The 24,270-nt window shown below is 36.9% G+C and overlaps 1 protein-coding gene across 5 annotated transcripts in view; it reads right to left on the bottom strand.

The window, feature by feature from the left end:
* Positions 1 to 1,548: 1,548 nt before the first annotated feature.
* Positions 1,549 to 24,270, bottom strand: part of LOC150097825 (CUE domain-containing protein 2) — a 408,650-nt gene continuing 385,928 nt past the window's right edge. For all 5 annotated transcript variants that reach the window (XM_090406327.1, XM_090406324.1, XM_090406326.1 and 2 more), the window contains 2 exons: positions 20,914 to 20,974; positions 1,549 to 2,896 (listed from right to left, as the gene is read on the bottom strand). In XM_090406327.1, the coding sequence (XP_090262453.1) occupies positions 2,750 to 2,896; positions 20,914 to 20,974 (208 nt within the window). In that variant the 3' untranslated portion in view covers positions 1,549 to 2,749. The remainder of the gene's footprint in view (positions 2,897 to 20,913; positions 20,975 to 24,270) is intronic.

The following is a 24,270-nucleotide window of genomic DNA, read 5'->3' as shown; positions in this document are numbered from 1 at the left end:
TTCAGAACTAAAGTTTAGAGTAGTAAGAAATTGTAACTACTTTGTGTGTATATTGTACTCTTTAGGCTTAAATAAATGGTTTATAAACAACATACTGAACTGTATGTTGTTTACAAACCACATCAATGCACTATCCTTAAATAATTCAAACCTGCATAAGAGAAGTATATTCGATTCTTATTTAATTTTGCCACTACTAATTTAAGGTTAGAATAGATTAAAGTGGGGAATACGATTAAGATATCTGCATTGTCTTTGGACTAACTTCTTATACTCTTACACTTAGTATATAGTCTAGCTTGTGCAGTCGATAAACAAATAAATTTGCTAGACTATAGAGCGTGGGAGATAAGATATAGTATAGGCGGCAGTCGGAAGTTAAGGCAGCTGACCATATTAACGAAAATTAAAGTTAAATAAGTAAAGGCAAAGACAAAAGCAAGGTAGTGAATAATGAAAGATATATTATAACAGAAAAATTTTACATTAAATAAACGTACTGCAATTTAAAACACATTTTTTTGTAATATAATTTATTAGTATGCTAGCAATAAATTTATGTCCAGATTTGGCTATAGTCATGAATATTTTTTCATATATATATATATATATATATATATAGGTAAAAATGTAAAATGCAGTTCGTTCTTAGCTTTTGGACAGCATTGTACAATACTACTATAATGGTCTTTTTCCTCATTGTCATTTTCTAACTGAATGGAAAGATTTCATTATTAATTAATGCTATGTTACTGACTGCTCAATCTGTATATTAGGTGTGGAATTCCATTTTTTTAAAAAAATAATAATTACAAAATTAAATTGAGAATAAAGTCTAACTCAAGACCAAACAGAAAAAAAAAAAATATTCAAAAATGCACAGATTTGGTTATCTGGGAATAGTGGAGAGGATCTGGATGCAAGTGACCAGTTCTGTGACATGCTTGCTATAGATTTCAAGGCTTGTGGGTTACAAAGTTTAGTTGTTGGATGCTGAAGACATCTTTCAACACATGACTAGCCGATGGAAGAGAACAAGGGTCTATCCCCTGGAAGTTGCATAAGAGTATGGGTAGAGGACTTGACTTTTTTTTACTCTGAGAGTAGTGAATGAGTGAAATAGGTTATTAGACACAGTCATGAGTTCATGGTGAGGTATGACAGGTAGCATGTGCCTCCCATGCACATAATAAATTTCACAGTACAGCAAAATTCGTTTAAATTCACTTCAGAAGTGGTCAGAGCACTGGTATATTATTAAATGTAACTTATAAATGCAAAACTGATGGATCTTGAAGAGGAATTCTTCTTATAGCAAAAACATTTTTGAATTTCAAGTTGAAACTATATGCAGAGAGAGAGAGAGGAGACTATTACTGCATTTTCTTTCTGCAATATATTTCTGCCTTTTAGTCGACTTAAGATAGAAGTAGAAAGTGTAAAGAATTAAACATGCTTATGTAAAAGACTGTTTCATTTAACCAAAGCTTAACACCATCCAATTAAATTACTGTATGAATATTTTTATCTACAAGGTTATACACAAAATTCCAGTAGAAATTTATTTTGTTCATACAAGAAATAAACTTATACACCTTGTACATTTATTATAGATTTTTACCTGACATGCTATGCTGTATAAGAGCAAATAAAAATTACTGTACAGGAAACACAGGGTATAAACACATAAACAAAAGCAAAATAAAAAAGGCTTAAAATTTTTATATTCTTTTAACATTGTGTGCACCTACATAGGTAATGTAAACATCATACATCACTCATAACTGCCAAAATATGGATATAATTACAAGATGAATGAAATGAAGTTGATACTGATACGAAATGAAAAAAAAAAAAAATGTAACAATGTCCTCATATATTGAGCATCCATCACCCAAGTGCACATGTGGCTTGCTTGGAAAATGTATCACAAGGAAAGAGGAAATCCCAAAAATTGGATGGCAGCAATTTTTCCCCCCCTCTTGGGTTTTTAAAAAAATTTTTTTAAATTAAAAATATCTAAAACTACATCTAGACTGAGTGCAGTTATATAGTTCTGTATAACTTTAATAATTTTTGACTGGCACATGATAGACAAATTGGATATATTAAATGGAAAATTTAATTCATTTTATGTTACATTAGAAAAAAACATGCTAAAATGTGAAAATGTATTCTTTACTTAGTTAAAAATCAGTAAAGAAGTTAGCAACTTCTGAAAATGAAGCAAAAAAAAAAAAAAGTTTTTTTTTTTTTTTAATTAATGGTGAACACAGACATTTTTTAAGGTGCTCCTTGCCACTGTAATCCAAATGAGCTCTTGAATGAATTACTCTTAAAAGTAGATCAGAGAGTCACCATATGGCTAGTCATTCACTTGCTTATCCTCAATGAATAGCCACACTGAAGCTATGACTCCATACTCATTAAAACAGACTTTACCAATTTGGCTATCATTATGCTACTCAATTTATTTATGCGTGCAAAAGTTATTAAAGTTTAAAGCTACTGCAAAATTTTAATAATCATTCTATTGTTAAATCAAGTTATGAAAGTTATATCTAATTTTCAATACTGATTTTAATATTCACAGCTTTATATATATATATATATATATATATAAATGAATTTTTTTGTACATTAACAAACAGAAGCAGTACTTTAATGACTACTTGAAGCTGCAAGATTAAATAAGTTCCCAAGCAGAAAAAGTATGCCCATAGTGATAAATGAAACAAATTATTCTGGTTTAATGAAAGCGATACTGGCGTGCAGGTTTAAGAGTTACATATGTTTTCCTCATATCCTCTGATTCTTCTGATTTGACCTCAGTGTATCTTTCTCCTTTCACACTAACTATTTTGTTATCTCTATAGCGAATCAGCTTCTTTGGTTCCTAAACAAAAATCATTTGAAAAACTACTTTATTCAAGTTGTTAATAAATATTTATTCTAAACATGACCTATTTACTAGTTTTCAATTAATTTATACAAATAAATACCATACAAAATTGATACAGTCAACTTTCATTGGCAAATGTATCGGAACCACTGTTGGCCATAGTGAGAGTTGAATGTATAATATAGATGAAAAGAATTAGCATCATGTGTTAAGTGAAATTCATATTGATATATTTATGCATATACACACATGTATACAGCAAGTCCTTATGTGGTTAATTCATTCGGAAGGTTTCTGCACAAGTTTAAATGTGCTTAAATTATCCATTTCAACAGATAATTAAAGCTGAACAGGTTCTGCTTATGAAAATAATCTGTCTATACTATTAGTATGGACAGTTTTTCCATCCATTAAATCAGTTGAGAGCATGCAATAGCATTTTGGGTTTTCTCTGGCACAATGACATTTATTGTTGCAGTCTTCAATCCAAATCGTCAATGATTTTTCATTTCTTTTATTATTATGCCTCTTTTTTTTGGAAATGACAGTATTGCATATGCATAGGCTAAACTTTAAATGTGCTGCACAACATGAACTTATCTTTTATGACAGTTCTAATAGTCTACTGATTTATTCCCTCCCTTTTTTTTTTTCACATCACTTATATCTACTTGAGTCTCCATAGTCATGATGCACTTCTTACTGCTGTGAATACATGTATTTTTTCTCTTCACATCTTGTTTTCAGTATGTATTACTTGTTTACTAACAAGACAACTTGTGTTCAAAATGGAAAAAAAACAAAATGGCAATGATACATCAGTTGTGTGTCAGCTTTGCACATAATAGATGGTTTTCATATGAAAACCATCTATGTGCAAAGTGGTGCTAGCCAAACTGAAGTACTACAACTTCATATCTAAGAATCCATGTAACTCCAACTCAAATTGTGTAAGTTGGAAACTAACTGTACTTACACTATATATACTTACACCTTTCTATATGAAATTGAAAATAGCCTTTTTTTTTTTTACTTTATTTTTTTTTTTCTTTATACTGATCATATCATTACTTCAGTAATAGGTAATTTATGTCTTAGTACCACTACTTTAAATTATCACTTATTCTTGATTGAAGCCTCCTACAACAATATACTGCCAGGGTCTCTTTCTCCTAGATTTGCCACAGTGTTACAAGCAGCTCTTACTTATTGTTACCTGTAATCTGCCTACTCTATATTAAATCATCACTGTGTCCAATAGCTTAAGAAATTTTGAAATTCCAGTAAGTGGCTCAGTGTTATTGAAAGCATTTGCTGTTGTTTAATTTATGGACATCAGCTGAAGGATAGTTGGATAGTGATCCCAGTTAAACAGGTTTTTAGCAGATGATTCCCAGAAAGAGTAGCAGCTCTGGCTAGTTTCATTTTACACAAATTATGGACTCTACAACCATTCTATAAATAATTATTTTAATTTCCCGACGTTTTGACCTTCATATTAAGGTCATCACCTGGAGTATACATCCACACACACACATATTTATATACACATAGAGACAAGCTAAATTACATTTCACATATTACTATCTATCTATCCCTTAAATTTATTTTATGTTGGACTGCATCTTTGCGATGTCTTTTTCTTATCAGTAGTAATACCGAGTTTATCATCATTGCTTGAGCTAGTTCTTCATGCACAAAACTCGCAATTATTCTTAATTCCTTTAGTCTATTACCTTGGTTTCCCCCCCCCCCCCCCCCCTTTTACAAGGTTGTAAGTATGCTATTTCATGTGTTTAAATTGTAGACTTAGGAAAAGCTTCTGGCTGGAACCAATTCCTTAATTTTCTCTGCTGTATTTTACTAGAAATGACCCTTAAAAAAAATTTTTTTTTTTTGACTGCGCCATTAAGGATCATGTAAAAGAATTGTTTTTCTTTCATTACATACAAGTGAAACATTCAGCTGAGCATGGAAATAACTCTTAAATTACTTCTATCTCAAGCAACTCCTATCAATTAATCAGTCAGTCGTGGCTATCACTATTATTAGGTCACACAGGTTCTATATTTTTATGAGACAGTGCATTGGTAAAGCAAGATCAGGCAAGCTATTAACAAAACAAACATGTTTATTCATTCTAAGACAAATTAATTACAAAATTTAAACTGTACATATCAAGTGTCTGGTTCAGCCTAATACAACTAGATAACAATGGAGACAATACAAATCACTTGTCTAATTTTCCATACGATCATTTAAGCTTAAAAAAGACATTAAATTTTCACACATGTGGATAGACTTTATCTTTACTCATGCTATAAACAGAAAAAAGTTAAAGCTTAATTCACATTCAATTTCTTTGCATTACACAACATTAGCAAATTCCTTAAAACTCTATATACTACTTATTCACATTCAAACAGAAGTAAGGCTTTCTGACTTCTCTAATACTTTATTTGCTAATCGACAATAAACCAACATTCGTCGCTTAATTTTCACAATCTAGGAATTAAAATAAAACATCTTACTTACAATTTTGCCAGCTCATTACATATAGTCCTAGATCCTAAAGGTATACGTTCCGTTTCTTCCAAAAAAAATATTCCAATTGGGCTCTAGGTTACGGCAGCAATACTACAGCACACATGTAGATCATCAAAGAATCATATGGTAGGACATCTCGAAATGACCATCTCTACTGCTATCTAACTTCCCATCTTCGTCGGAACTGCATGCTCACAGGAATGTGACTCTCCCCATCCTCGGAAAAGGCTTGGCACAGGAATCAACTTCAAATCGAGAGCTTTTTGCCCCTCAATCTCTGCCTTTTATCTCACTATCCCGATCTTGGCCCTTCTTCAAATTAAGTCCCCAGGATTTACTGGAGGTTTTTCTCCACCACCCATGCTATCATTAAGTTTTGGCGGGAAAACTAGTAATCCGGCGACCTTCACAATTTTCGCTAGCCTTAGGTCTATTTGCCTAATCCTATTTTTTGTTTTTACAATTCTAGTGGTTCTTACAAAAATATTCTAACAATTTGTTACCAGATTTAATACAACAAAGTGAGTTAAACATTATTTTATGTAAATTTAATTTCCCATGTAAAATTGACATAGAAAAAAATATTACTATGTTTTTTTCTATACGAGATTTTACAGTATACTGAAGAGATAACGATTTGATCAATGCTTATTCTACTGGCCTGACCTCTAGTGAAAATAAAAATAGAAGGATTGTGTCTATTACAGGACAAATTCCCTACCAATATCACAGTGCTCTTTGCACATGTACTACGTTCTGGCTATTTTGTGTGGCAAAACACTTTCTACCTACAAAAAGAAGGCACAGCCACGGGCTCACCACTATCCCCCCCCCCCCCGCTAACTTTTACATGGAACATTTTGAGCAATGTGCTCTAAATTCCTCTTCTTTAAAACCCAAAGTCTGACTTAGATACATTGACGATGTTTTCGCTATCTGGCCAACAGACACTAGCAGTCTTTCCTTCACTGTTTACTGGAAACTGACACATACTGGCCAATATATACTAAAAAAAAATTCCTACCAACACAAAAACTAGGCTTTGAAGATTTGCTCCAATGAACAAGCACTTAAAGATGAATTAAAAGTTATCAGCAATAACTTCCTAAAAAATGGCCAAAATACTATCAAGAAAATTCTGTACAAGACCTCATTTAAAAATAAACAAGACTACAATAAAACTGTAACCATTCCATACATTAAAGGGATATCAGACAAAATAAACAGAATACTGTAAAAATACAACCTTAAAGCCACCTTTAAATCTCCTGCAAAATTAAAGAACTTACTCAACTCATCCAAGGATCCACTTCCTCCACTGGTCCACCCTGGAGTGTTGACATCACACCAAAACATGGTATGAACATAAATTTAATGAGGCATGTGAAATTCTTATCAACCACCCTAATCTTAACAATGATGGTGGTCTAAAAATCCCAAGCATATGGAAGGCACATATTCTACCCACTTAACTTTTCTCCCTAAGAGTTAATTTTAAACAGAACCATAGGTAATCCAGGATCCTAAATTTCATATGACAATTGTCATGTTAAATTAGGACATCATTTTCACTGTAACAAAACTATCTATGCTATCTATTAACTACATCAAAGTTATATTCTATTTAAGATAACATCAGAGAAATAGAATATAACTTTGATGTAGTTAATTTATTTTATTTCATTTATTTATTGTAATTTTATTTTCACTAGAGGTCAGGCCAGTAGAATAATCGTTGATCAAATCATTGTCGCTTCAGCATACTATGTGAAATGTAATTTAGTTCGTCTCTGTATATATACGTGTATACTCCAGATGATGACCTTAATATGAAGGTCGAGACGTCGGGAAATTAAAATATTTATAACACAGTTGTAGAGTCCATAATTTTGTAAAATGAATGCTGATCACAAGGTAACACTAAAGGAAAGGATACTGGTTAGTTTCATGTCCATTTTATAGTAATATTATGTATTTTACACTACATGAAGGTGGTAACCTTCATAAAACCACTGTTGCTTCTGTCACCATATTTATTCACAGTGTGGGAAGGATAGTAGATGTAAACAAAGAAATACAGGAAATCACAACTGATGTGCTAATTAAGGAAAGGAGCATTTTTGTCGGTCTGTGATTGCTTTTGTTTATACTGCCTGCCCCTGTTTTATATATATATATGTAGGCTGTTCAATAAGTTATAAGACTATATTTATACAGAAAACAGATAACCTTTAATCATCATCATTTACATGGTCTTTTTTTAAGTAACTACCGTGAGACGCGATGCATTTGTCCCAACGTTGCGTCCACTTCTTAAACACATGTGAAAGTCCTTTTTTTGAGAGTTCTTTCAAAACCGCCTCCGCAGCTTTTACAGATGCTTTGTTGCTTTCGAAATGGTGGCCTCTTAGTTGTTTGTTGAGCTGAGGAAACTGCGAGATCAGGACTGTATGAAGGGTGTGGTAGGATATCTATGTTGTTCTTCTGCAAAACGTCCACTACACAACCAGCAATATGTGGCCTTGCATTATCGTGGTGCAATAAGAAGCCATTCTTCAGCAATGGACGCTTCCTTTTGACATGCTGTACCATTGTCCGTAAAACATCTGCATAGTATGAGCCATTTACAGTATTCCCGGGTTCTACAGCGTGTTGGTAAACAATGCCTTTGTAGTCAAAAAAACATTATGGTCATAACTTTACTAGCCGATTTTACAGTTTTTGCTTTCTTGGGGGGTAGGCGAAGACGGATGCTTCCATTCACTGCCTTGTTGTTTCATTGTAGGGTCATAGTGATACAACCAAGCTTCATCTGCTGTAATGATGCGTTTTAAGAAGTTGTCGCTTTCTTGTTCCAGTCTTTCTTTCCATTCTGTGCACACATCCACTCGATGCTGCATTTGCTCTGGTGTCAAGAGTTTGGGAATCCATCAGGTGCAAACACGTTTCAGTCCCAAATGGTCAGCCATGATTGAGTGAACACTTCCCACAGAAATATTCAGGACAACATGCAGCTGGCATACTGTAATTCTGCAATCCTCCTTGTTGATAATCACTGCTGTGTTGAACGTTGAAGGTCTTCCCTCACGTTCAAGATCTTCAACATTTTGCCTTCCTTCCTTAAAAGTTTTATGCCTGCGAAAAACACTTGCCCTTGACATTGCTTCATCGTGGAAAACTTCGCGTATCACGTTAAAAGTGTCCAATGCTGATTTTTGCAAACGCACACAAAATTTAATCGCATAATGCTGTTCCAAGGATGCTTCCATTTCGATGACTGGTCGCGGCTCGTAGGCGTGCCGAAGCAAGCTTGCATTTAGTCACATGACACTCTGGCACATCAGCCCGTATACGCCATCTATCAACCTCTTTTGTTAATACAGACAGCAACATTTCTTTATTCCACAGAAATTAATATTGTGATGAGTGGTTTCGTGACAGTAAAATTAGTCTTATTACTTATTGAACAGCCCTCGTATATATATATATATATATATATATATATATATATATATATATATATATATATATATATATATATATACAGAAGAGTAGTTTTTGAACTACTTTTCTGTATATATACGAGGGCTGTTCTTCTAGTTTTTCTGGCTACATATCTTCCCTCAGACATGTGGGAAGGCTTATTTGTTCGTCATACATGTTTATTAATTTTAATGGTATCGATGAGAACACAGACTGATATTCTATCCAGCATCTTCAGAGCACAAATACAATTTGTCACAGCACGTGAGACAACCACAATCCGGTATAACAATGGGATTAGTTTGAACAAATGTGTATATGTATATACACACACAATATATATATATTATATATACAAAACTACATCAAAAGCATAGACTAAGGCCTAATATCCCTGTATATTGTGCGCACACATACACATATATATATTGCTGGTTCACAGACAAAAAATCAAGAGTACTGTACATCAGTGCCATGTGTGGGCAAAAATGCAAGAAGAAAGGTGCAATTATGTTATGTTTTTTGAAAACAGATGAAGGAAATCTTTGAGGAAGGCTACTTCAAAGAACAAAGGTAGAAAGAATTAAAGAGGAAAAAGAGAAGCTGGTTTGGAGATGGGATATAAATAGATGTTAACCAGCAGAGCACAGTACAACGGGCATAAGGCAGAACTGAAGTCAGCGAGACAGGGATAACTCTCTTCACTCATCCAATGCTACTCTGGACCTTTTTTTAAAGTTCTCCCTTCAAAATACACTATAGAGGTCACCTCCCTATCAGCAACTTAGACTACACTTTTGTACAAATCTCTTCTCTCACGGAAGGTCCTTCCTCAAGTCACTCCTGATCTCCCATACTCTGGCACTTGAAAGGTGCTAAATGGATCACCTCTGGAACTTCAACTCATCCTTTATATGGTCTGAATATTGCTTCAGTTCATCCAATCCCAAAGTATGCCTCAAACGAGTAACAGAAACTATCCTTACTGGCATGAAAGCCTTCATCCCCCATTCTACCCAGAATCCTTATCTGTTTTCAAGGCCTAGTTCAACAGGTGTATTGGAGCAGTTGAAGAAAAAAATTCCGCTTAATAACGCTTACGTTGGCATCAAGAACTTCACCTTGCCTATATCAAAGCATGCAGCAAATCTAAATCTGACTTCATGATAGTCTACAGCCAAAAACTTGCCTTCTGTTCAAACAGAAGCCATGATTTTTAGTTCCTTGCTAAGGCTGTTGGACAACTTCTGTTCACCTACACTTCCACCCTGATGGCATCACTGTTACTTTACCTAATCACCACCTACCATACTGGAATCTGAGCACCATATGCCTCCTGTAGTTTTCCAACATAAAGACATTGGCATCTCTCCATTTGTTTTCAAACATTGTGCTCCAGAGCTTTTTTTTTTTTTTTTTTTATGTTTGGCCCATACACAGAAGGTTGGTTGGTCAACCCATAGTACATTAGTACTGTGTATGGGTTGAGAAAGGAAGAATTTGTTTATATTTGATTGGAATGACTTTAAATTGTATTCCTTGGGAAACACAGCAGGTGGGAGACTGTTCCACAGTGCAGGGATGAAGGAAGAGGAAAAGAAACTTGTTCTGTTTGTTTCTAGGTGTACTGTGAAGGGATGTTGCGCAGCAGCTGCATGTGTTCCAATGAGCTTAGTACTGAGCGGAGGAATTATTGATGTTATTTCAGATGAGCATTTCCCATGGAAATATTTGGAGAATATACATACTGCAGAGACCATATGTCTGTTTAAAAGTGGGGGGAGAGAGAGTTGGTAAGGGATGGATCATTGATATGTCTAATTGCTCTCCTCTGTACTGAGTTGAGCATTTTGAGAGAGCTTTTAGGGGCCCCATATGTGGGAGCAGTATTCAATAGTTGGGCGGATTTGCGATTTGTATAATGTTAATAGCTGTTCGGGGGTGAAGTAACGTCTTGAGCAAAAGAGAAATCCTAGCTTTTTTTGAGGCTGAGGATGCAATTGTTGTGATATGTTTATGCCAGGAGAGGTTTGATGTGAGGGTGATTCCAAGAAGTGACATCTCAAACTGTCTGGAAATTTGGGCATCATCAAAAAGGATACTGGAAAAAAATGGTTCTTTTTTATGGGAAATAGTACAGAACTGGGTTTTATTGGCGTTGAAATTTATAAGGTTATCCGAACCCCATTGTAGGATGGCTTGGAGATTGGAGTTGAGGGTGGTGGTGGTTGATGTTCTGTAGGTTGAGGTGAGGTGAGTTATGTAGGGTAAGGCTTATCAAATGCAAGCGAGGAGTGTAGTGTGCTGTCATCTGCAAAACTGTGTATTGGGTTGGAGGTTAATTGCAGTATGTCATTGATATATAGCAGGAAGAGGGTTGTGAGAGGACAGAATCTTGTGAGACCCCAGCATTAAGTGAGTGGTGAGAGGATAGGGAGACGTCCACCATCACGCACAGTGTGCATCCAGACAGAAAGCTGGCAATCCAACTACAGAAGTCCTGGGTCAGACCGAATGATGGTAGTTTGCCTAGTAGGCCTTTGTGCCAGACCTAGTCAAAGGCTTTGGAGATATCTAGTGCAACCACTTCAGATTTGCCAAACCTCTCCATAGCATTTGTCCAGAGATGGGTGACGTATGTGAATAGATCTCCTGTTGATCGGCAGTGGCGGAAGCCATACTGGCGGTCATTTATTTGGTGAGTGTCTTCAAGATAGTGTAGGAGATTTTTTCCATTACTTTTGACAGGACTGAGGTAAGCGAGATAGGGCAGTAATTGGATGGCAGTGACTTGTCACCCTTCTTGGAAATGAGCTGAATACAGACCAATTTCCAGTTTGTGGGATAGATTCCAGTGGAGTAAGAGAGTATATATAGGTGACATAGGATAGGGGTCAGTTCTTGAGCACAAACTTTCAGAACAATTGGGGGAATGCCATCAGGGCCAGGAGACTTTTTGTGTCTAATTTGGACAGTATTTTTCTGATCTCATCCTGGCAAAAGGATACAGGGGCATTGTATGTTGGGTGTCTGGAATGGTTGGGGGACATTTACCATTGTCAGTTATGCATGTATTTGAAGCAAAGTATAAAGCCAGAAGATTTGCTTCTTTTGTGAGTGATGATGCAGTAGGGCCATCTGGGTATGATAGGGGTGGGAATAGTGTTGGACAGAAGTTACGGCCAATTGTTTTGGCGAGAGACCAAAAGGCTCGGCTGCTAGTTTCCTGCTTTTTGCTCTTTTGAACTCTTTTTTTGGAAGTTTTTTTTTTTTTTTTGCATCTATTATGCATCTATTTCGGTGTAAGCTTTGAAGGAAGATGAGGTTCTTGATTTCAGCCAGTTGTGGTATGTCTGGTGTTTCATCTCTACAGCCTTGGCACATCTTTTGGAAAACCAGGTTTTCGTTAGGGAATGGCAGTTCAGAGTGCTGTGTGTAATGTATCTATTCATGCCGGTGAGGATTACTTTGGTAATAAGCTTGGTGAATATGTTTGGGTTGGAAGGCTGGAAACAATAGTCCAACCATGGGAATGAGGCATAGAAGTTGCAGGGCTGTCCCACTTGGCACTGTTATTGTGCCAAACTATTCTTGCATGGGAGTGTCTGTGTAAACGTTGTTGCATGGGGGAGGAGATGAGCACTAGGTTGTAGTCAGAATTGCCCAGAGGAAGGTCACTACTTTCACTGTGTTTTTGGAGGGGTCATTGGTGAGGAAGAGATCTAGGGTGTTTGGGTAGTGGTTTGGGTTATCTGGTATTTTGGTTGGCATCTGGACAAGTTGTATAAGGTCATTAGTGATGGCAAATGTTTCAGCATCTCTGCCTTCAAGATCTGTACAACTGGAGCAGGAAAGCCAGCTAGTGTTGTGGATGTTAAAATCTCCTAGGAGGATCATTTCGCTGTTGGGAAAGTGGGATTGGAGAAAATTGATTTTTAGGGAGAGGAAATTAAAGAGCTCAGGATGGTTGGTTGTGTTGGGGGGAGCGATAGAGACAGCAGATTAATTGGACTGAGTGGGGAAGGGATATTTTCAACTAAAGGTCAAAGTTGGGTGCTCGCTGGCAAGGTATGTCAGAGCAGATGTATGTGCAGACACCAACCTTAGGATGAAAATTGTTAAAGAGTGAGTAGTTTGGAGGGTTGAGATAAGTGGTGCTGGGGGGGGGAGGTGAGATTTGAGTTTCTGCCAGGAAGAGTAGGTGGGGTTTGGTAGACTGTAGGTGGTAGTGAACACTATTCAGGTTGGAGTTTAGGCCACGGATGTTGGTGATGTGTAGGGTTTTGTGAGTCATATGTTGGACCACATTGGTCTTGCACATTTCCTATGTGGTGCCTGCATGCTGGTCTCCATGGTGGCTGCTAGTGGTATCACTTGGTTTTTTTCACCAGTTTATCTCGTCTGTAATCGATGGTTCAACTGTTGTCACCATTTTGACGTTTTTCTTCGAAGCTGGTGTTTTTGTTCCCTTTGTGCAAATGATAAATCTGGTTGTGCATGTATGCGCAATTGGGGACAGGTGTCTTTGAACTTGTTGTTGTTGATCGCTGTTATTATTTTTGATGTGCTTGTCGGCATGTCGCAAGTCACTTTTACTAGGCGTGGAAAGTTCGTTCCATTCTTCCTTTTATTTATAGGCCCGAAACGATGGCACCTGATGATATTCTTAGGATCGATGTTGCATTCTTCAGCTAGTTTGTTGATGTCCTCTTGTAATGATTTTCCGTCAGGAAGTTCAAAATGATGGCGTTGAGTTTTTGTGTTTAGCCTCCATCAAGTCGTTTACCGTTGATGCGATTAGATCGCAAAGTAGAGCTTGTGTTGCACTGGTTTTCAATTTGTTCTAGCTTAGCTTCGACTGCACATAATTTGGAGGTAAAAGTTTCATTTAAAGCATTGATGTGCTGTTCGAGGTTTGACACGTTTACCTATGTTCAGTTATTTTACCGAAGAGAGGCACAGCGAACAGAAGAACGGCTGGTTAAGTTCGATAAGTAGCTTTTGCGCAGCTTCGTCTATTTTCGTGCAGCAAGCATGCAGCCAGTGGCAACAGAAATCGCAGAATATGCTCTTTTTTCTGTCTGTGACATCAGTTTTGCAGCTGCGGCACGTAATAGGTTTGTCGGCGGTGATCGACGGCACTGTGCTGGCGAGACACGTGGTCCTCGTTCAGCATTGGCTTTTGATGCCGCCATCTTTGCTGAGTACGGTAGGCATTGTGAGTGCTTACACTTGGATGATTTAATACACTATAAGTACTTACAGGTTGTACTGGAGTATTCCGCTGTTAAGGTTTCCGTTTGATAAATAATTTCAATGAAAAAACACTCGCAATAACGGTAAACTGGGGAGCACAAGTTTGGAGTAGCTTATTCACCGATGCCGCCTGACACTCATCCTATATTTATCCCAACATGTGGAAGCAATCACATATCTGGCCTTTTCCAAAAAAGAGAGATAGAAGTCTATCATTAAACTACTGACCAGTTGCCACTGCATCCTCACTAAAATAATGGAAAACATCATCAATAGCCAACTTTTTCACTACAGGCTGAATAAGTAATCAGCAACCACCAGTATGGATTCCACCATTTAAGATCCACAGATGACTGCCTAGCTTACATCATTCACCATTGGACATGTGTAATTGAAAGGTATGGAGAAACTTGTGCTGTCACTTGACATTTCCAAAGCTTTTGATCATCTCTGGCATCGACTTCTGTTAATATACTGCCATCCTTTGGTCTACCTGCCACTCTCTGTAATTGGGTTGCAGCTTCCTTTCTGGTCATTCATTGTATATATATATATATATATATTGGTTGACAGCTTCCTCTCTTTAAGTTTGACTACCAATGCAGGAGTGACGTAGGTTCTGTTCTTTCACCTATCCTCTTTCTCATTTACATAAATGACCTATTCTCAACCAGCAACTAATTCTATACAGTTTTGTAGATGATGGTACTCTTCATTCATCTTACTCATTTGGCAAACCATGCAGTGCACATATATCCCAAGCTTCAAGATGGTCAACAACTAGTGCCTCAAACACTGACCTACGTACTATCCGTCAGTGTGTGTGTGTGTGTAGGGGGACAATCTAGTCACATTCAATGTGACCAAAACTCAGTCTTGCCTCTTCAGCCCACATTCCCTTATCCTCAGTAATATATATAAATCACCAGACAAGATCAGATTTCTCTATTTGGACTAATATTCACCTCCAGTCTCTCCTGGCACAAACACATCATATTAATAGCTTCCTTAGCATCCAAAAAAGAAGGCACACTCTCTTTCAAACAAGATGCTATTTTACACTCAACCAATCAACTCTTAATCATATCTATTCCCTCAGCCATATGGGTGGTGGGGGTAGCTACATGCTACCATACTAGGGAAATGACTATGAGCAAGGTGGTTTCCCATTGCCTTCCTTGCCGTGCTATATCCTATGACTGTATCCTGTGTGTTCACAGGGCCGGTTTGCCTGCTTGCGGGATGAAAAACCCCAGATAAACTGGTGGAAAAAGCCCTGCTGTCCATGTCCAAGACTGGCTAACTTGGCTATGGCTGAGGAAGATCCTTAAGCTCCTCACATCGCCGATGGGAATCGAAACTAGAACACTCCTTTCCCAGGCATATGGTTCTTAACCATATACAGATCCGAAATCAAGGTGTTCTTAGAATACTGCTCACATGTTTGGAGAGGAGCACCTAAAACTTCTCTAAAAATTCTTGACGATGTCCAGTGGAGAGCAATTTGCTCATAGACAATCCCTCTCTTACAGATTCACTTTAACCTCCCAGATACAGTCTTTCAGCTCTGTATCTATTCTACAGGTACTTCAATGGTCATTGCTTCAGTGAAGTGTCAACAATAATTCCTCCACTCAATGTTAATACAAGAGCAGCAACTGCCTAGCACCCTTTTACTGTGCGACTGCAAACACACCAAACAACTCTTCAAAAAAGCCAAACTTCTGACTCCTCACTTACATCCAGACACAGCAGTGGTGTGCTTATAAAAGTCCTTCAACCTCTCATGTGTGGGATCTATCTATCTATCTATATATATATATATATGAAATGTGGATGAAAAAAGTCTTGCTACTTCCATATGAGGTTGGCTAACTTGTCTTCAACTAAGAAGCCCTGCAAAGAGTAGTACAATATGGAGGCATTTATACCTCCACATGTTCGGCATGTAATGTTAGAACAGAATACATGCTGATATTCCATGTGTACCTGTTGAATAATTCTTATCCTGGTTATGCAACAGCTCTTCAATCTCATTTCCATACACCTAAATAAATCTAATACCAGTCTTCAGGATTTGCTGACTAGACTGAATAACTGCAATAACAAATTTGGTATGACAATCATCAATAAAAAGACAAAAACTATGAAAACAGGCAGGAACATAGAAAACTTATACAGCAAAGGAAATTATTTCTACTATCTACACAACAAGTAAAATATTTCAGCTATTCAATTACAATTTTTAGTGAAGAGGACAAATTAAATATGAAATAAACGAGAAATTAGCCAAACATCTAATAAAACTTCAAACCAATTTTATTATTATTATCTGAGACCTTCAAGAACATTGAGGGAGGCTATATATCAGCTGTCAACCTGCTCTTAAATTAATTTACACTATATGCACTCACTACCCCTAAAGGCAAACAATTCCATTCACTCACTGATCTGTGGTAAACAAACCTTGCTCTTACCCCTTTCTTGACTGCAAACAAACTTAACTTCCATGGATGCCCCTGAGCTCTCTCCCCACCTTCCATATAATGAAAAATTTCATAGACAATATCCACGTTCAAACACACACGTTCAAAAGTTTTTATACCTCTATCATATCATCATTCTTTCTCCTGTTGATTGACCAGAGTCTGTAATCCACATACTCACAATCTGTCATAATCTAAATTCTATAATCCAGATGTAATCTTTGTAACTCTTCTTTGCACCCTTTCCACAGCTTCTTTATCCTTATGGAACCCGGAAGACCAAATCTACACATAATAATCCAGGTGTAGTGTTATCAATGCCTTATAAAGAAGCAAAATGACTTCCTTATCCTTACATATCAAGGTTCAAATCAACATCACAATTATCCTCTGAGTTGTATTTGAACTTCAAATTCCTATCCATCATTACACCAAGATCCATAGTCTCATCAGTTTCTTGTAGCATAACCCTGCTAATATATGTGGCTGGAAATCTCATCACACCCAAGTGCATAACTTTACACTTACTAACATTAAACTCATACCCATTTTCTTTTGCCCAAAATTTCCAGACTATTCAAATCATTTTGTAAGTGCTGGGCATCAGTATCATCCCTGATTGCCATGCCTATATTCGCATCATCAGCAAACAACTGCACATCTCCTGTTAGATTCTTCTTAATGTCATTCATGTATAGATTAAACAACAATGGCCCAAGGACTGAACTGTGAGATACACCATTGCTCACCTTAAATGTGGCAGATTCATGCCCATCGTATACTACTTTTTGATATCTGTCTGTCAACCATCCTTGATCCAAGTCAAGAGTTTATTCCAATCCCATATTCTCCAGTTTATGCAACAGCCTTTTGTGTGGTATCCTATCAAATGCCTTAGAAAAATCCAACATTATTATATTGTATTCATTCCCTTTATCTAACTCAGCCATGGCATTGTTATAAAATATGAGCAAATTGCTAAAACATCACCTTCCTTTAGTAAAAATTTTCTGCTCCTTGCAGAGTAGTTTCTTTGTCTAGTTACTTCTCTGTATGCAAGTTCTTACCAACTTCGCTAAAATCTTCACTACCACGCTAGAGATACTGATAGGTTGGTAGTTAGACACATCAGTTTTTGCACCACCCTTGTACCATGGAACTATCGCACATTCCTGTGGTATGTTAGAAAAGGTTACATGCTGAACATTACTTTAGCAAACATGCTGATATTCCATGTGTACCTGTTGACAAATTCTTATTCTCGTTATGCAACAGCTCTTCAACCTCATTTCCATGCATGTAACTCTTCATCCAATGTAGCAGCAGCACTATGTCCCATGTTACATGCACCTGGTTGATATATCTTAGCAAAGCGAGCACCCATTAGTTGAACAATCTCATTAGCTTCCAACACTAGAGTACCATCTACATTCAATAAAGTTAATCTTCCACATTCATTCTTTCTTTTGCTTGCAGCATAAGAATAAAATTCTTTTGGATTGCCTTTGCATAGCCAATTTCTTTTCATGCTCTGATTTAGCTTTCCATACAATAGTCGTTACTTTTCTGACCTGAGATTTATATATTTGACAACTCCTTTCACTCTTACTCTCATGATATTATTTCCACATCATCTTCTTCTTGTGGATCTCTTGCTTAATAAGGTTGCACATCCATTTCACTCCCAGCCTGTTTATTCTTTGAACACTAGGGATCACCTCATTTAAGCACTTTTTCAAAGCTTCCCCTGCATTGCCAACATTTTATCCATTCAGTAACTGATACCATGGGACCAAAGATAGTATTCTCCTAAGCTGATCATAATTTCCAGCTTTGTAGTTCAGCATGTAACCTGTTCTAATGGGAACATCAATATAATTATACAGATACTTCCCAAGAAAGCACAACACGAAAACTGTCACCAACTGGTGGTAAAATAGTCATTCTTAATAGAGACTCATACTATGAACAAATCCAACACTCTCTTTGACCTCGAGTTCCTTCTTTCACATGCTGCTTGAGAAAGTTGTCTCCCTCAACAATTCAATAAATTCCTCTTCATTCCTATCATGAAATTTCTCTTCTACCCAATCAATGTTTGGATAATTAAAATCACCCATAACGATCACTCGTTTAGTACCCATAATGCTAATTTGGCAATGAATATCTTCTTCCTCTGCAACTGAGCATCCAGTTCTGTAGCAACATCTCATCATATATTTTGTTCTGTTAGCCACTTCACATTAGATAGCCTTAAACTCTCTGCTACATGGGAAATTGTTACTATCATTATTTTCTTGCATTTCTATCCTAACTGGACTAAGTCGTTTGATGTCATTAGTAGTACTCCTCCTCCTCTCCTATCTCTTCTGTCATTCCTAAAAATACTATACTCATTACTCTCAATCCCAGTTACCATATCTGATTCTGATAGCCAGGTTTCACTAATGCAACAATCTTAGGACATATTGTATTCAATAAAGCAACGAACTCAACCTGTTTGTTTCTGGTGCACCAGGCATTTGTGTAGAGACATAATAAATTTCACCTAGCCTATTCTTATAATTGTCCGTGCGATTAGCCTAGTGGCTTTGCGCTTCGCAACCATGACTGGGGAAGGAGTGTCCTAGGTTTGATTCCCGTCAACGACGTGAGGAGCTGAAGGATCTTCCTCAGTCACAGCCAAGTTAGCCAGTCTTGGGCATGGACAGCAGGGTTTTTTCTGCCAGTTTATCTGGCGTTTTTCATCCCGCAAGCAGGCAAACCGACTCCGTCAACACACAGGGATACAGCCAGGAATACTTCGAGGCATAGGGGTGACCATTCTATCCTCGTATTTCAGTTATGGAATCCAAGCATGCTTGGAGGGTTGTGGGCCTTAAAGGCCTGTTAAAGCCACTGAGATAGATATTCTTATAATTAGACATGCAATCTATCTGGCCTTGTTGTAGAACTTTTATCTCCCCAAACATACTCAAAAGATCCAAACCCAAAGCAAAGTTTACTACCACTTTGCCATTCATATCTTTATCATGTCTGCATACCATAGCTGAACTTTCACACACACACATTTTCCCCAATTCTCCCTTGATGATCTAGTTTCCCTGATTTTGCATTACTTCTCATACCAATTAAGTATTTTTTTACAGGCTCCTGATGCTGAATGAATTCAAGTGCCAACCATCCGTATTATACAAGTATTTTTATAATACTTGTATAATACAAGTATTTTCCGCCATCAAACACACCCCACACATCTAAAAACCCGCATCCATTTCTTCTACGCAGCCTGCACATGGAATCATTTGCCATCATGTTTCTTCCAACAGACCTTTCATATCCTCTCTCCTACTATATTTGTCGCTATTTAAATTTTTAGTTCCTACGAGAGCTACCATCTCCTTTACTTTCCTTTTTTGTTTTTCAATTACATTTGTCATATCTTTAATTTTTGCTCCTGGGAAATTAGAAATAGTGACTCTCTCAGCAAGCACAATTTTACTTGTGGATCCGAGAGCTGGGTCAGAAATTAAGCAGCTGATCAAAGGCTAAAGTTTTCAAAAAAAAAAAAAAAATTAGAGAATAAGCAAAATGGAATCAACGACTGCATCATATTAAAAATGAATATATTAGATAGAAACCTGACATTGCTAGCATTCAGGAATATGTGAGCGGATCTAAGATAATACAGTCACTTAATCAGAATGAAAGAATGAAGATAAGCAAGTATTGCAGTTGCCAGGATGGGCAGGAAAAAGGCTCAGAGGGAGACCAAGATTTAGGTAGTTTGATGCAATTGAAAGTGCCCTAGAAGAGTAAAAAATATCTGATAGCACTGGAATCATGACAAATTGCAGATTAATACAAAGGAAAAACTGGTGACAGGAGATTAATAATAATGTAAATGTAATCATGTAGATGTAAATGTATGTATCCTGACCACACCTTCAGGATACATATCAGGAATTAGATGATAAGCAGAGCACAAGGTTATGGTTAGCACAGACACCAAGAGACCAGATTTTTGCTTGGAGAGTGGTAAATGAGTGGAACCAGTTGCCATAAATGGTCATGACTTTTTTTTTTTTCTAGTGCAGACTGCCATGATGAAACTGACTCAATGATTTTGACTCTGACTCGGACTCAAAAAAAAATTTTTTTTTAATATTTTTATTGCATGTCTGGTAATACTTGGGGGTTTCTTTTAAAAAAGAAGTGAAACAACATGCATTTACTTACAGCTTTGGGAGCAACAGGTTTGTGCTCTCTAACATCATCATCTTGATCAATATAAGCATACCTTAAAAACAAATAAAACAACACAGTTACTAACAGAAGAAAATGACAATTCTGGTAAGTCATTTAATTTCTAGAGAACTATCCAGTAACAGCAATTATTAAAGAACTTCATTTCAAATTGAGATCTAGTTATGATTTATAACTGCATGAAAATTAGAAATTGGAAAATTCCTAATTGTAATATTAAATCATAAAGTAATACGAGAAAAAGTTCAGTGACTTGGCTGACCAAATTGCATTCTGTATCAGCTTTAACAACACGCTATGATATAATGATCAATTGTTATGGTGGCTCGAGCAATGTCTGGTTACAAGAATTCTGCTGTCTTCATCAGAAAACTAAGGAGGACATTGAAAAGTCAGCTATTGGAACAAATGTGAAACTCAACAGAACTGAAGAAAGCACCATGAACATAAGAAGCATCAATGGAAAAGAGGTGAAGCCAAGAAGTAGTACAGAAACATAATATAGACAAAAATGGTGTTACTGAGATGAACAAAACAAGTGAGATATTAAATGGACCTGAATTCCATCTTGGGTGTAAAGAAGCTGTTATAGAATCTTTTCGAATGAAAGAGTAAGCTAGTCTCATACACAGCTTGATGGAATTTTCTTCTGGAAACTAATGTGTGGGATGAAAAACAAACAGGTTAGAGATTATACTTAATTAAGATTGACTGCCCTATCATGAGTAACAAGGTTTATTCGAAGCTGTGAGGAAGGTGGAAGTTGTTTCATTTGTAAATGAGTATTTAGGCTTAGGTGCTGGTTTACATTCATACTGCGCTTTAATGGCAAAAATTACAGTATAAAGAGAAATAACTGAACAAGTTCAATATTTTGTCTCGGTCATCATCAGCAATACAATGTTAAAATTGTAATAACACACAAAACAATGCAAGAAACATTAAGTGGAAGAAATGAGATAGAATCGGATAATATTGGTTTGCATTTCGGTAACAGTGATCAGAGAAAGGAAAGGGTAGTCATAGTAATCAGTGCTAAACACACAAATAAACTTCCTGAATGACAAATTTCAAGTAGAATAATGTGAAAAATTTTGAAATAGTAAACTGGAACATGTGGCAACAGTTCCGCAAAAGAGTCTAGGACAGAAGAGGTAGAGGAATATTTCAAGTTAAGAGAGAAGACAAATGACATGAAGAAATAAGAAGCTTGTTCATATTAGAGAACTAAATAGCAGAGAAGAAAATTAATCTCAGATATATAGAAAAATATTTTGGGAAAAAATTGGGAAAATCACAAAGCTAATAATAATGGTTAAGTATCTACTGGATTTCTGTTCAAGACATGGATTAGTCATTGCAAACACCATATTCCAAGAAGATAAGAGAATCTTATTTTTCTCAGCTTCTTTCCATTCGTCCCTCAGAACTGGTCCCGTGAACATACACAGATTACAGTCATGAATATTTATGACATGGAAGAAATAGGGTCCTCACCACATGTCGTTACGCCCATAGTAAACCATGAGTAACATCATGGTAGTAAACCTCCCAGATAGGAGACAACACATGAATGGGATGGGGAAGTGTTCCAGGCAAGATTTATGCAAGCATACTTGAAAAAGGGCCTGAGAAAGATTGTGGAAGAGAAACTAGGAACTAGGAGGAGAACAAGCTGGGTTCAGGCCAAATAGAGGTTGTCAAGATCAGATTTTCACTTCAAGACAAATAGTTGAGAAATCATGGGCTGAAACATTCATGTTTTTTTTTTTTTATTGCTGAATAACTGACTGCCACAATCGGTGCAATGCCGGATTTTTCTTCTGGAGCTGTACTGGAGGAAGTAGGGGAGACAAGATCTGGGGGGGTGATGATCGATAGAAAACTGAAATTCAGGGGGCATATTGCAAAGGTGGCAAAGGCAACCCAGAGGATTGCTGCAATACTGAGGACACTCAACAGCCCTGCAGAGATAGAAGAGTTATCATTCTGTTGTACAAAACCATGATCAGACCACACTTGGAGTATTGTTCTCATATTTGGTCCCCAGGATTTGAAGGGGATAAATTAACTGTGCAGAGGCAGATAACAAAGATGGTTTCAGGACTGTACAATGTTAATTATGAGGATCAGCTGAGGGAATGTGGACTGCAGAGTTTGGTGGATAGAAGGAGAGGTGATATGATCGAGACTTTTTAACTGTTGAGAGGCAGTTACAGGGTGAACACTGGGGAGTTCTTTCACTTGGTGGAGCAGAGGGAAGGAGCGATGGCAAGGGGCCATCCCAGGAAAGTATGAAAGGAAGATGTGAGCAAGAGGAGGGGTTTCTTTGCGTGGAGGGTGGTGGAACTGTGGAATGCATTGCCTAATAGCAGCAAGAGTGGTATGATAGACTGTGTGTTGACACACAGTCTATCATACAGAGTGGTCAATGAGTGGTATGATAGACTGTGTGTTTCCTAGGATGAACCTCCTGCAATGAGTCTCTTGACTTTATGGAGGCCTGAATAATAATAATAATACACTCCCAACCTCTCAGCCAATGACTTGCTTATAATGTTTATTGTTGATAGTAATACCTTCAGAATGGTTCAGTATACAGGAGATTTGAAATAGGAGGTGATTATCATTTAGTTTTGAGCAGGATAAAAATGGGTATGATAATGAAAAAAGTATGAAAAACCAATGTAAAAGAATTAAAGTTGAAAAGTTTTTGGATATGTCAACAATAGGCTCAGATATACAAATATTACTACAGAAAGAGCAAAAGTCTATAAGCAAGAACCAAATTTTAAAAATCCACAACAGCAAACATTTTAAGACAGACAATTCAGGCAGAAAAGTATGTATGGTGAATTATCTGTAGAATAAAAACTGCTATAATTATATATATAAATGTTGGACCCCATACATGAGAGGAACACTGGTCGACCTGTAGTATGTTAGTATCATGTATTGGAAGAGATTTGGGAAATGAGGAACTTGTTCACAGTGGATTTGAAGGTCTGTGAATTGTATTCCTTGGGAAACATGGGAGGGGAGGCTGCTCCAGAATACAGCAGTAGCAGGAATGAAAGAAACTTGTTTCATGAGTATGAAGTTGGATTGCGTGATACCAGACAGTAGCTGGGTGGATGTTGGGTGTTAGCTGCATGTGTTTCAATGGATTTGGTGGGGAAGGAGGGAAATTAGCGATGATTTGATGAACATTTACCATAGAAGTATTTATAAAAAATGCATACAGTAGATACTAAACCCCAGTGTGAGAGTGACTGAAGTGAGCTGGTAACAGATGAGTCACAAGTCAGTCTGACTGCTCTCTTCTGTATT

This window comes from Typopeltis vanoorti, chromosome 16, assembly GCF_054136105.1.
Source record: "Typopeltis vanoorti isolate ZY-2024b chromosome 16, IOZ_Tvanoo_1.0, whole genome shotgun sequence".
NCBI lineage: Eukaryota > Metazoa > Arthropoda > Arachnida > Uropygi > Thelyphonidae > Typopeltis > Typopeltis vanoorti.
Note: the sequence above shows the minus strand (reverse complement) of the source record. Positions and strands in the feature narration are given on the sequence as shown.